We start from the raw sequence: 15,332 nt of genomic DNA, 5'->3' as shown, positions 1-15,332 counted from the left end.
GATGAAGACAAAATAGCGGACATGATGTCATACCAGCTGACGATATATATACCTTGATATTGGTGGCGGTAGGTCAGTCTGTAGGTGGCTTTTGTGGAGGAAGGATCTGTTTTTTTGCTCTTAGCGGTTTCGAACCAAGGACAGGAATTGAACTAATCGATCAGTATTCTAATAAGTAATTTTTTTGATGAATTTTGGTATTTTTCTCGAATCTCTAGCATTAAAAATACGGATTTTAAATTTGGCGTCCATAACAATGATTGCAACAGTTTTGTTTAAGATTTTTATTAATTAATTCAATTGGTTAATTTTTTAATGTTTTTTAAAAATTTTCCCGATTTTCTAACATAAAGTTACGGTTTTTCAAGATGGAGACCATAACGATAATTGCAACAGTTACGTCTTAATACATGATGGTGGTTCTGTCTCGAACAGGTGGTGTTATTATTACTTCAAATTAAAAAAATTTTAAGTCCGATGTTCATGTTATTTTTATATATACCTTATTGAATTCTCAGTCTGGTAAATGTCTCGATAGCCATGCGGTTAAAGGCGTATGTTTTCCAACCTAGAGATCAGAGCTGCGATTGTTCGAATCACAGCGCTTCCAATGTATTTTGTATAAAAATGTAAATTTACTATGTCAATAAGGACCATAATAGCTATGGTAGGTAATGGAACATCGACCTTATGTGATGAGACAGAGCGACGCTGGCGCTCTCTATGAACAAACAGCAGAAACAAAGTCGACGGTATCCATGATGGTGGCCTCCAGTGGAACAGAAAAAAAAGAGTGACACTGGCGCTCTCTAGGAACAAACAACAGAAACTAAGTCGACGTCATCCAAGATGGCGGCCTCCAGTGGAACAGAAAAAAATAAATATGGCGGTCATGACGAAAATTTCTACAAATGAGTGGGGCGCTCGAATTCAATATGGCGAATCCAAGATGGTGGATCCAAGATGGCGGATACAATATGGCCGCCGGGGTCAAGGTCAAAGGTCATGGTCACTCTCATCGAAGATGGCCGCCGTGTCATCACAATCCAATATGGCGGTCGACACCACACACCGCAACCACACTCCGACTCCAGGCGCCGGAGCCCCATTCATATACTACTCACACCATATTTATTTAAATATATTATTATGCACATATTTAACATAACTTACTCTGCATTAACTTGATATGGTAATTGAGTATTTTGAGTTACCAAAATTTTCATACATCATACTTATAAATAAGCTCAGGGGCTATGCAAGACAAAAAAAAAGAGATTAAAACATTTACTTGTTGCACCATAGTGGCAATTACAATTAATTAAGAGTGAAACAAAAGAATTACATAATTTTATTTAAATGATTATGGGGTCGTCCATTAATCACGTGATGTTTTTTTAGCAATTTTTTAACCCCCCCTCCCCCCTAGTGATTTGTGGTGATGTTTTAGACTACCCCCCCCCCCCCCTCAATAAATCACGTGTATTTTTTTTGGTACAAAAAATTTTTAAAAATTTTAGAATATTATCTTTAAATATAGGTATAATCTAATTTAATTCTGGAAAATTAAGCACAGTGATGAAAATGTCCACACACACATTAAGGTTGCAGGTTTATTCTCACTGACATAAAAATAATAAAGGAAAGGCGTATAAGTAGAAATCGCGCGAAAAAAATAAATACACGTGATATCGCTCTACACCCCCCTCCCCCCTTGTGATATTTCGTTATTTTTCCCGACCCCCCCCCCCCCTTTTCGAGGCTCACGTGATTAATGGACGATGCCTATGACAATTGTTTTTAAGGTTCAGGTGATAATACAAAAAAGTCTTTTCTTTGGATATATCAGAATAATTCGATGCGATGATAGATAGCCCAACAAGGAAAGTTTATGTGCAAACATGCTTCAAGCTGATAGAAAATTATAGTAGTGACTTTCCTGACAAAGGTGACCTTCTTTGAAGTAGGAGGGTCATAGATATTGGCACAAGATGTCACACTTGGTAGGAAAAATTATACAAAAACAGGTTCAGCTCCAAAAATGATAAATAATACAGATAAATACATTTTAAAAATTTCAATTATTTAAATTTCATTTTCAAAATGTTTATGTCTATATATATACTTATACATACATATACATATATATATATCTTCAGACACTTCACTTTAGGTCAATAATAAACTTAACATATTTACATTGAGATTTTATTAGATATATATTTAGACAACCTTAATAACAATAATGTCTTCAAACCAGAACATACACAATTATTTTCACAAAATTGAGCCAAAAAAAAATGTTTTGAGTACATGCCACACCACTAAATGCATCGCCAACCCTGCGCACTTCGACTTTTTGCCCCGAGTATCCCCTACAAATCTCTCATGCATACTGAAAAACTTACTACCCATAGTTCTAGAATGGTCCAGTGCCACCAAACCCAAATTTCATAATCGTGATTCAGGCCAGCTGCGTGGCCCACACTTCGTCCGCAAACATGGGCATAACGTCGCAGGGCGACCCAATAACGACTGCAATCACCAGGGCCAGTGTTTTGCTGCGCCAACACCGGTCATCTGAATGTCAGGAACCCACTCAACAGTCCCCACACATGCTGCTTTGTTATGGCCTTTGTGTCTGTTTATTATAATTTTATAGTTAGGAGAATAATACTTTACTTTGGAAGTGGCGGGCAAACAAAACAACAACACTTTAAACCTCAGAGGTGACACTAAAGGCCCAACAACGAAGAAAGTCAATGTCTACCTGAAAACACTTTGGGGACAGTGGATCGTTAGCCTCAAATTAATAAATTAAAAAATTGCAGGCACGTCTATAGCTGTATAGTTAATTGTAACAAGAGAAAACAAGCATCATTTTGATAATAATAAGTTGGTTTGACAAAGAAGTTAATTACTTAAAATTGATAATAGGGCTAACACATTAATAAGTTACAATTAATAGATGGCTTAATACCTTAATAAGTTAAAATTTTATTATAGCGGCAAGCCTGTAAAAATGTAAAACAATAATATAAAATAAAATCCATTCTAAATATTAAACAAATAGCCAATTAACATATACACGCTTTCCAATGTTGCTTACAGTTAGTACCTCTAGTTATTGACAATATCAGAATTATAATCATTAACACAATTTAAGTCTATATAACTTTATCTATCACATATTTTGTAGACTGCTGGCTTCCCGAGATAGTGCCGAACTAGCCCGCTGTGGGTGTCGCGGAGAATTTGGAAGTAGCATTGTTGGAGCTTGCTAGTCGGGAGTGATAATTTATAATAGAGCCGGCCTACCAGGTGGCGCCATAGTAGTCTCAGGTACCGAGGACCAGAAGAAAACCTCAATCTCGGCTCCGTGTCTGGAACCCTGTCTGTGAACAAGCCAAATCCGAACGAATTATAGCTGCTTCACAGCCAGTCATTAAATAGGCATAAGTGCCCACAAAAAAGGGAATAGTCGGGGAAGAGAATGGTTGTTGAAAACTCACCAAAAGAGGGTGTTGTAGTTTGAACTCAGGAGAGGTCTCGCCGAGGTGCCCGCGATGTTCTAACCGAAACTAGCACGGTGAACACTTATAACATTTTCTACACAAAGAACAGTCTGACTGATAACTTTCTAAAAGCTTAGGGAAAGTATCTCTTGATGAGGCGACTACATATTAGAAGTAGTAGTGAAGTTGAATCGTGCTGAGGGCTGGCCGAGAAATTATCAAGTCAGTGCGGAGTCGCGTGAAAAGTTCCTGGTTTGGCACCTGTGTTGCTTAATTATGTTTGGTGCTTTACTTTGAAAGGAGGGGATACTTTGGCTGCAGGGCCGAAAATTTCCGAAGACGTCCGAGTGGTCGAGAAATACTTGCTTCGATATCTCGACATTGGTGTTAGTGCCCGATCGTAACGCGATCTACTGGAGAGTGGCCGAAACAGAGAAGAAGTCGACTCGTACATCTCGCACGAGACTACTTCACAAGCATGGGGCTTGTGGAGGAGACTGGTGGAGTGCTCTTGTGGCTTGGAAGAGGACAGGAGAATGTTTGTTGCATGAGTTGCTAGGGGGCAGTATGTGTTTGGCCAAGACTCGAAGTAGTTGATAACTCCACCAATAGAGGTCAGAGACGGTACATTCTAACACCAGTGTCCAGACCTTGAGACAGACCATCGCTGGCCGGGGTTAAGCACTGGCCAATGCTTTAGGTGGTGATTCGTGGAAATGAGGGAAGGGGGGTGCTGGCTCGAGAGGAATGTCTTACCCAGAGCATCTATACGTGCTCGAGAGCTCTGGAACATTAGAATGGTGCATGACTATAAGTGCTCACCTCAGGTGAGCTCTGAGAAACTGGCTGCCCTGTGAAGCTGCAGCCACAAGCAGTCCTGGTCACGACAGGCGGAGTGAATTTCATTCGTCGGTCATGCACTGGGTTGGGAAAAATACGAGGCAAAAGCTAGCCTCGCAAAGGAATCGGCAAAGTCTCAGATACTGCGCTGGGAACGACTAGAGAAACTAGCCGAACAAAAATTAAGTGGGATGTTACAGTGGGCTGAACAAGTTTAAATTCAAGCTATAAAATTCCTGTTAAGATGATAGTTTAAAATTCAAATTTAAAAATTGTGCCTAAAACCACTATTGGCGGCACAGCTTTGTCCCTATTCCTCGTAACTGGACTGCATTGCTCAGACTACAGACAAACTGAAGCACCACACAGTCTGAACCATGATTTACTGTAAATTTAAATTGACGACACTGGGAAATTTCTACATGTAACCATTTAAAAATTGTTATTATTTTCAATATAATTACTTTTACTATTTTTATTTACCTTGTTTGTATAAATTATATAAATTATTTTTGTGTTTAACAAAACTATTGTTCCCAGTTGGTGATTATATTAAATTGAAAAGTTAAGTTCCTCAGACTTAAACTCTAATTCCAGTAAGTTATAAGATGCATTTTAAAAATGTTCTCGTTATCATAATTTTATTTCAATAGGAAACCTTCTCAGAACTAGATTCTGTAATAAAAGTGCATATTAAAATGTGGGTTTGACATGCTATTTGTATGCTTATAACAATGTATTGACACTAATTTGTAAGGGTTCTTATTAGTGAAGTCATCATTTTCCAGACCAGTTTGATGCAAGTATACAGTCTACACTCTGAGATAACTGTAATAAACTCGGTGATTATATGGATACCTATTACAATTTTGTTCCAAATTAAGTATCAATGCATCATACAATGTGCCCTCGGCCCTGTTCTGTCTTACATTCTCTCTCATACGATTCTTGCCTTACCGTTCAATTCACTGTCGTGACAAGTTTACAAGGTCACATGTTCACCATAACCTGTTTTGATTAACAGTTAATTAAACTTTGCAGTGCTCGAGAACCAGTTGACTGATTTTTACTTGTCTTCTGCTCATTTTAACTTTACCTTCGCAAAACTTGTATATCAGCACACGTTTAATACCGTCACAAACATTAAGCTGAATTATAACTCCCAATGCGCAGTATAACAAATAGAGTATGTTAGGTTGGTAAAACATTCCCTGAGGAATTTATGTTGCAGTTGGACCACAAGACTTGTGATGTGTGTTCGCAGCAAGCATCTTCCCGTCACCCTCGTCATACTGGACCAACCCGAGCGCCAACCTGTACTCCAACATTGCTGCTGCGTCCAGCCACTCCATGACGCATCATCCTGGGCATGTAGCGTCGCACCTCAGCTCGTACCCGCACTACGCATGACCCTCGGACAGCACGTGGAGCCGCCGCCTGGCCATGTAGCCGCCTGGCTGCCCTACTTGACCGCCTCGAGGACAGACCCGCTCCTAGTTGAGTTCTGCGGCCACTCCATGATGCTCTACCACGGGCATGTAGCGTCGCACCTCAGCTCGTACCCGCACTACGCATGACCCTCGGACAGCACGTGGAGCCGCCGCCTGGCCATGTAGCCGCCTGGCTGCCCTACTTGACCGCCTCGAGGACAGACCCGCTCCTAGTTGAGTTCTGCGGCCACTCCATGATGCTCTACCACGGGCATGTAGCGTCGCACCTCAGCTCGTACCCGCACTACGCATGACCCTCGGACAGCACGTGGAGCTGCCGCCTGGCCATGTAGCCGCCTGGCTGCCCTACTTGACCGCCTCGAGGACAGACCCGCTCCTAGTTGAGTTCTGCGGCCACTCCATGATGCTCTACCACGGGCATGTAGCGTCGCACCTCAGCTCGTACCCGCACTACGCATGACCCTCGGACAGCACGTGGAGCCGCCGCCTGGCCATGTAGCCGCCTGGCTGCCCTACTTGACCGCCTCGAGGACAGACCCGCTCCTAGTTGAGTTCTGCGGCCACTCCATGATGCTCTACCACGGGCATGTAGCGTCGCACCTCAGCTCGTACCCGCACTACGCATGACCCTCGGACAGCACGTGGAGCTGCCGCCTGGCCATGTAGCCGCCTGGCTGCCCTACTTGACCGCCTCGAGGACAGACCCGCTCCTAGTTGAGTTCTGCGGCCACTCCATGACGCTCCACCACGGGCATGTAGCGTCGCACCTCAGCTCGTACCCGCACTACGCATGACCCTCGGACAGCACGTGGAGCCACCGCCTGGCCATGTAGCCGCCTGGCTGCCCTACTTGACCGCCTCGAGGACAGACCCGCTCCTAGTTGAGTTCTGCGGCCACTCCATGACGCTCCACCACGGGCATGTAGCGTCGCACCTCAGCTCGTACCCGCACTACGCATGACCCTCGGACAGCACGTGGAGCCACCGCCTGGCCATGTAGCCGCCTGGCTGCCCTACTTGACCGCCTCGAGGACAGACCCGCTCCTAGTTGAGTTCTGCGGCCACTCCATGACGCTCCACCACGGGCATGTAGCGTCGCACCTCAGCTCGTACCCGCACTACGCATGACCCTCGGACAGCACGTGGAGCCACCGCCTGGCCATGTAGCCGCCTGGCTGCCCTACTTGACCGCCTCGAGGACAGACCCGCTCCTAGTTGAGTTCTGCGGCCACTCCATGACGCTCCACCACGGGCATGTAGCGTCGCACCTCAGCTCGTACCCGCACTACGCATGACCCTCGGACAGCACGTGGAGCCACCGCCTGGCCATGTAGCCGCCTGGCTGCCCTACTTGACCGCCTCGAGGACAGACCCGCTCCTAGTTGAGTTCTGCGGCCACTCCATGACGCTCCACCACGGGCATGTAGCGTCGCACCTCAGCTCGTACCCGCACTACGCATGACCCTCGGACAGCACGTGGAGCCACCGCCTGGCCATGTAGCCGCCTGGCTGCCCTACTTGACCGCCTCGAGGACAGACCCGCTCCTAGTTGAGTTCTGCGGCCACTCCATGATGCTCTACCACGGGCATGTAGCGTCGCACCTCAGCTCGTACCCGCACTACGCATGACCCTCGGACAGCACGTGGAGCCGCCGCCTGGCCATGTAGCCGCCTGGCTGCCCTACTTGACCGCCTCGAGGACAGACCCGCTCCTAGTTGAGTTCTGCGGCCACTCCATGATGCTCTACCACGGGCATGTAGCGTCGCACCTCAGCTCGTACCCGCACTACGCATGACCCTCGGACAGCACGTGGAGCTGCCGCCTGGCCATGTAGCCGCCTGGCTGCCCTACTTGACCGCCTCGAGGACAGACCCGCTCCTAGTTGAGTTCTGCGGCCACTCCATGACGCTCCACCACGGGCATGTAGCGTCGCACCTCAGCTCGTACCCGCACTACGCATGACCCTCGGACAGCACGTGGAGCCACCGCCTGGCCATGTAGCCGCCTGGCTGCCCTACTTGACCGCCTCGAGGACAGACCCGCTCCTAGTTGAGTTCTGCGGCCACTCCATGACGCTCCACCACGGGCATGTAGCGTCGCACCTCAGCTCGTACCCGCACTACGCATGACCCTCGGACAGCACGTGGAGCCACCGCCTGGCCATGTAGCCGCCTGGCTGCCCTACTTGACCGCCTCGAGGACAGACCCGCTCCTAGTTGAGTTCTGCGGCCACTCCATGACGCTCCACCACGGGCATGTAGCGTCGCACCTCAGCTCGTACCCGCACTACGCATGACCCTCGGACAGCACGTGGAGCCACCGCCTGGCCATGTAGCCGCCTGGCTGCCCTACTTGACCGCCTCGAGGACAGACCCGCTCCTAGTTGAGTTCTGCGGCCACTCCATGACGCTCCACCACGGGCATGTAGCGTCGCACCTCAGCTCGTACCCGCACTACGCATGACCCTCGGACAGCACGTGGAGCCACCGCCTGGCCATGTAGCCGCCTGGCTGCCCTACTTGACCGCCTCGAGGACAGACCCGCTCCTAGTTGAGTTCTGCGGCCACTCCATGACGCTCCACCACGGGCATGTAGCGTCGCACCTCAGCTCGTACCCGCACTACGCATGACCCTCGGACAGCACGTGGAGCCACCGCCTGGCCATGTAGCCGCCTGGCTGCCCTACTTGACCGCCTCGAGGACGGAACTCCGCTGGCCACTGTGTTTTTCTGGGGCTGAACTGTAACTTGGTCGTGTCGTGAGGTGTGCGGTGACTGCTCTTCAATCACAGACAGTAATGAAGTCAGTGATAATGTCGATATTGTTAACATTGTTCTGTTTTCCAACATCATGAGTGATGTTGGCAACACCGTGCCACAGAAATAGTTTAACATTCCGTTTCTATGCCATTTAACATCTCAGTATAACTTTAATTATTTTTTTGAAAACTAAACTTCTTACCTTTCAACTGTTACAAATATTGCTTTCTTATATTATTTTGTTCTTCTCATTTAGTGGCTGTGCTTCCTTCATATTTAAAGCAAATAAACAAATTTTATCATTGAAAACTATATACTTTCATCTCTCCTTCATAGGAGTTAGTATTTTGCCATAGATCTATTTTAAAAATAAATTTTTTTTTACTGAAAATACTTTTTGTGATTTAAGTTTTTAATTTATGTATTATGTTTTAGTAAAAATGATCTAAATGCAAATATTTCAACTCTTCTGTTACTTATTAACAATATTTTGAATAAACAGTTTATGTACTAAACACTCATGGCAATAATACATACTATACAATTGTATGAAATATTTTTACTAATAGGGAAAAAAAATATCCCACAATTAATATACACATATAATACCTGCATTGTGAATCTTAAAACTTTATCCTCGCCATTTCTTAGCGTATATTTGGATCTTAAACCCATCCGAATGACAAAAATTTGTGACCGTTTTCTGTTAAAATTTTTCTCAGATGCACAGTTATTAAAAAACATAGATAAATGAATTACTTTAAGTGTAAAATCTCGTCTGTGTTTTGTATTAAAGCATTAGATATTATTTATAACTTCGTTCGTGTGTTGTTTATTATGTTAAAAGTTTCGTTTATGAAATATTTGTGCCATGCATTGTTCGTCAAGTGGCTATGTCAAAGAGCTTGTGAAAAATTACAAAGCTGCATGTGTGTTAGTTTGAAGCAGTACTAAGCACCATTAGTACATTTTTGAACGATGAATGTTCTATAGTTTATTACAGGTGCAGCTCTTTGTGACTTATTTCGCTGTAGCACACTCAAGATACTTGCATACTGTAAAGACTATGAACTTTGAAAGAACAAAGAGTTGTTGAGAGCTTTTGTAAAAAAACACACCTTGTACATATTTGTCATGTATATATTAATTTATTTTCCAAGAACGTCCAGTTGATAATTGTGACTGTAATGGACTGTAATGATGTGCAATCAGTGTCTAGTGCAGTATATTTTCTAGTCAGGAGAGGGTTTTATGTATGTGTGTTACAATGGCCGGAGTGTTTGGGAGTGGCGGGTTACTAACGGTTGCGGTCCCTGTGGTGTCTCTCCCTTCAACATTTTCAAGTGTTGCCCTAGCTTACATCAAAGTGTGGAGTTAAATATTTATATGCATTCTTTAAACATCCTCTGCGATGCTGTAACATAGTCGAAAATCCCCACCCATCGACCAGTTTTCCATTATTCTATTAAAATATTCTGCTAGCTGGCTCAAATGATCTTTTTCCTAGTCAAAAGTTACAGAGATAATAACAGTTGCCTGTTCTCTAGTCGAATTCCCTTAATAATACTATAATCTTGTTAAATATTTTGGCATCAATCTTTAAAGTAGCCAGGACATTTTGCCTCTCGTCGCATCCTCCTGAAAGACATGGAAACACAAACAATAATGTATGCAAAGTAAACAAGAAGGCCTTGGGGTTTCTTGTGCGGTAATTGGGATAAAGCAGAGTGGCTCAGGTTTGTAACCTTTCATGAAGCTAACCTATATTTAAAAATGAGAGAGTGTGGACATCTTGTCACCGATTTTTATGACCCTTTGAAAGATTTAAATTCTTCCCAATATAAAACTGTCATGTAAAGGAGAAAACACAACACTAATTTTTTCTCTAGAAAAGGCTGATCGATAAACGAGGCACAACTTATACACACCCAAGATGTGGCACGCGAAGTAGCTAAAACAGCAACACAACAGTAAGTGTCTGGCTACCACAATGACGAATTGGATTCGCTCCTACTGTGAATACTTAATTTTTTTTTTTACTTCAAACATTCAAATGCTAGGGTGAAGGTAAAATGAAATAAGCGAAACACTGTTAAATATAAAAAATATTTTTTTTTAGCACATACCAAAGTGTGACAATAATTACACATTGTTGTCACTGTCATTTTCTTTAGATTTAGTGAATTTTTGTGAGTGATACTTATTATCAAAACATGTAAAACTTATGTTCTGTTAACACCACGTGCATTGTATGTTATTTTAACAAAAGTAACAAGATTTTTTTTCCAAATACTATATATAGAGTTTAAATAAACATGAATTTTCACATACTCAATAATAATTCCATAAAAATTAATAAAACGAGGGATCTAACGCATGTTGCCAGCATGTAAGTTAGACATTCTAAGCACTGGGCCATACTGCCTTAGCATGTTTACACGCAGTGTTATGTGTTTTGCCTCTTTTTCGATTGACTATTTATCGAGAAAAATTGAGTTTTGGGTTTTCTCATTTACAAGGTAAATTACTTTTGGGAAGTATTTTTCTTTGACAAAGGGACGTCAAAATTGGTGATCCGAAGTTTGTGCGGTCTGTTTGTAAGTTCAACACATGGATCCACAAATAAAAATACCAATACTCAACTGCCTCATGGATACTAACTGGGAAAATCGCAGGGAGCTTACAAAAGACTTGTCGAAATGCGTGATCCCATTTGAATAGGAAACTAATTACATAAGGGAAAATGGAATTAAATGTAAAAAGTTACCAACAAAATTACTGACAGGAAAATTTATGAGACTTATTCCGGAATCTTTATCAAACACATCAACTAAGTGTTTCCAAACATCAGTGCTACTCGGTTTCTTTACAGTAGTGATACACACCAACATTATTGAATAGTTAAAATAGATCATCCTTTTAAAAACGACATAAATATTGCAGCTATTGGGCCAGAATATAAATTAGAAAAATTTATCCTTATATGTAAATAAATTAACAAAAATATTTTCCGCAGCTTGCAGCGATCGTGTCTTTCTGCTTCCTAAACAACTCTGCCCAATTTTTTTCAAATTTTAAAGCCATTAAAAAATACATATTTTTGCCAAAGTACAAATGATTTTTTTTTTTTTTTTTTTTTTTTTTTGGTAAATTCAATGCTTACACAGTTTTTGGCGTAGCCAGGTTATACATAGAGAATATGAGCTAGTATTTGCTGCGTTCACGCACTTTACTTGCCTTGTAAGCGTAACAAATTCACGTTAAAGAAAGTTTAATCCGAAGTTGATTACTACGGGAGCTTTTAATTTCACACGCCAATTATTATGTATGTTTCAAATGCACACAATGTAAAGGAAATGTCGCCTTTACAAATGATTTGCGGATGCCTGGTGAGCTCACACCAGTCATATCAAGTCATATCAGTTCTTACGAAACAAACTTCCTCTTGCATGTACCATACAAAATATGTGAATCAGATGCTTTCATATTGACAGTGCCCACTCGTGATTAGTCGTAAACCTAAACAACCAACGAAACCTATCATGACCAAAATAATTTATGTCAAAATTAAAGACTAAAACGAGGTTTTTTGCAGGTACACAAGATTAGTAGGCAGATCAGTGTCACTTTTAGAAAGAACACTTACATCGGGCGAAAAGGCTAAGTGTCTAATGAACCCGCATTCCTTAGAGCAGTAGAGGCAAGTTTAATATTCCCAGTTACACTTAAGTCATTAACACAAACTAAAAGAGAAAATTAATTTCAGTTCCTCACTTGAAATAAATAAAATGTGCCATTGACCCCTCAACATTAAGCTCCTATAATTATCGATTAGTACTAGTGAGTGATGCTAACATCACAGTAGGACCTATTTAACTATTTTTTTAAAGAGCACAATTAAACTGATTTGCGTATTCCTTCAATAAGTTACAATGTTAAGAAAGTATGTAGTATATATTTCGTAACAGGAGTACATGTCCAGAAACCTGTGTCATCAATTGCAGACTTATGCCACTCTTGCAATTGTTGTTAGCTGCGAATAAACATAAATAACAGGTTTTACATTTTTTTCTTTTTTGTCTGTGTACTCAACTGAATCTCATTCCTACTGTTAAAAGTCCTTAATATAGATTGCACTGAGAACTTTCATGCGTATTCATTTTTATTTACACGTATTTTCTCAAAAGGCCGCAAAATATATATTTTAATCATTTTAGCTTCGTGAAACCATTCACTTCTTATGGGCACCAAACGTGGAATTTTTTAAACTTCGATTCACACATAACTCTAATAGTTACACATTATTCAAGCGATATTCTTTGTAAAAAAAACAATAAAAACACACAAATCTTTGTGTATGGTTTTAACTTATTTTAAAATAACATTCTTAAATTGTATTCGTTTAATTTTTAATGTTTTTTACAAAACCTTTTATTTTTTTGTTATTCATGCTATGAGGTAAAAGTAATATTGAACTCTAAATAACTATTAAATGCAGTGTAACAAATATAAAGTTTCTCTTACAAATATTGTTGCAAACATTCCCACATAACTTTAAATCAATAATAGTCATTTATGTATTACACTACAGTAAATATATAACAGCCATAATAATTCCATCAGCTGTTCCTTGTACCATATGTAACAGTGCTCCATTCTAAAGAAAAACGTTAACACAAATCAATGATTATTTCTTCTGAGGAAGCAATTCCATTTTTTCCCCTAACTTTGCCTTAATGCCTTAAAGCTAATACTGCAAAATAGTTTAACTTTTTTTTTAATCATAATGTTATTTTTTCCTTCCTTTGTTTGTCGGTTTTTCAAGAGTAAGGCCATGACATTGCAATTATTTTTAAATCAAAAATTTGCAAACATTTCCCTTGAACTATTATAAAAAAAATTGTACTTTTGTGTTAACTTTTCATACTATAAGAAAATTTCCAGCATGTTTCACCTATGGAGGTACTAATCTATTGTACTGAAATGAAAAAAAAAAGTTGTTAATTGTTTTTTTTTTTTTATTAGCCATGCCGAAATTTCGCATAAACATAGCTTTTAGGGGGCATGGTGATAGCGCCGGGGTAACGGCAGCCCCTGAACCACTGAGACCGCCACCCGCAGTGCACGCCACACTATTCGTCAAACTGCAAGTCTGCAGGCGCGAGTCAGATCTATTGTAGCTAAGGCAAAAAGCGAGCAAGTTGTTTTATAAATAATACAGGTAAACATTTAGGATATGAAGTATATATATGAAGTACATACAAGAAAAAATTTGTTCCTACAAGTAATTTTACAATCGGATCTCACAAAGTATCTTTTAACATACGTGAGCCTGTAACACGTGTAAAAATTTATACTAGTCTTAACACCAAAATTAAATATTTTACATGCGTAACTTGTGTGCTTCATTTGGGAGTAGAGTGGATATAATATTCGCAGGCACTGATGAAGATAATATTAATGTTGTTGAGGTTAGGAAGCCACGCAGTTTCAGACCAAGGATTAATCTAGACTTAGTAACAATTTTTGAATACTTATAACGGGAGGTTCCAAATGAGCTCAAATGCATTTGAATGACTTTGAGAAGATGTAGGATATAAATGGAAACTGATACAAGGATATTTATTACCTTTAACTTACAAATAAATAGATTATTTTATTTAAATACTCATCTCATCCCTAATTGTGGCTTCAAATAATAAAAATAATTTGTTGTAAAAAGGTAATTTTCTAGTGTAGTAAATTTCACAAAATTAGAAAATATACGGAATTGTTATGTATACAAACCTACTAATGTTTTTTTATTACCTGCAAAACGGCGTTTTCAAATTCATATTAGATTCTGAAATAAACGAATGTTGCTGACATGACATTGCTAACCTTTCAGTCCCGAAACGTTCACGTTAAATCCGAAAAAAAAACTTAACATTTTAAATTAGTATATTCTTTAAATGTAAACAAATTAATCAAAACTATTTAGAACCATTAAAAAACTAATTCGTAAATTTGTACGTCGGTAAATTTTACAAGCCAAACAACTTTTTTAATGAAGCAGTTCAGTTTGACGATAGTGAGCACTTGCTTAGAAACACGCAGCTTGCGGCTTGCAGACTTGTTGTTTGACGAAGCAGGGCCCTGGCCGGCAGAGCATGAGTGTTGTGTTAGCTACGCTTGTATATTACTATATATGTATGTTAACCGGCTCCGCCGCGCTCTCATTTAGAAGACCGCGCGCATGCGTGGTCTCGCCTCGCCTCTTCAGCCTAGAGCACTGTGTTCTGGGCTCGGCACTGTTCCTCACAGACGAGCCTTCAACTCTTCAAGGTTATACTAACTTCTCGAGACTCTACTCGTTGACTGTACGCGATTTGTTATTGTTATTGAGATAACTGATTCATGTTTCATTAATTTTTGATAAGTTTAGTAATAACTTTTTCACGTGATTTTTTTTCATCAAATTTCCTCATATCAGTGGAATTAAAAATAAAATTTTCTTCTTCCCTGGAAAAACTAGAAACGATTTCTTCAAAATAAATTTATCTTAAGGTTACAGTCTTCACCTGATGAAAAGTTACAACCATACGAACCATTAATGTCATTTACAACTTGGTGTGAACTATTATTTTTTGATTGACGTTGCTTGGTTTACCATTTCAGCTAAAACATACAATAAAAGAAATCACTGATGCCCCATTAATATTTGTGATTCTTGGTACAGTTAGGTAAAGCTTATTCGTGCTTCATTAAGTGCTAGGTACGTGACGTT

General features: G+C 40.8%; 1 protein-coding gene across 1 annotated transcript in view; it reads left to right on the top strand.

Annotated features, from left to right (window-relative positions):
- Positions 1-5,765, top strand: part of LOC134534392 (DNA-binding protein D-ETS-3) — a 152,497-nt gene extending 146,732 nt beyond the window's left edge. The window contains exon 12 of the mRNA XM_063372857.1: positions 5,620-5,765. Coding sequence (XP_063228927.1) covers positions 5,620-5,765 — 146 coding nt within the window. The remainder of the gene's footprint in view (positions 1-5,619) is intronic.
- Positions 5,766-15,332: the final 9,567 nt, after the last annotated feature.

Source organism: Bacillus rossius, chromosome 7 (assembly GCF_032445375.1).
Source record: "Bacillus rossius redtenbacheri isolate Brsri chromosome 7, Brsri_v3, whole genome shotgun sequence".
Taxonomy (NCBI): Eukaryota; Metazoa; Arthropoda; class Insecta; order Phasmatodea; family Bacillidae; genus Bacillus; species Bacillus rossius.
This window is presented reverse-complemented; position numbering and strand designations above follow the sequence as displayed.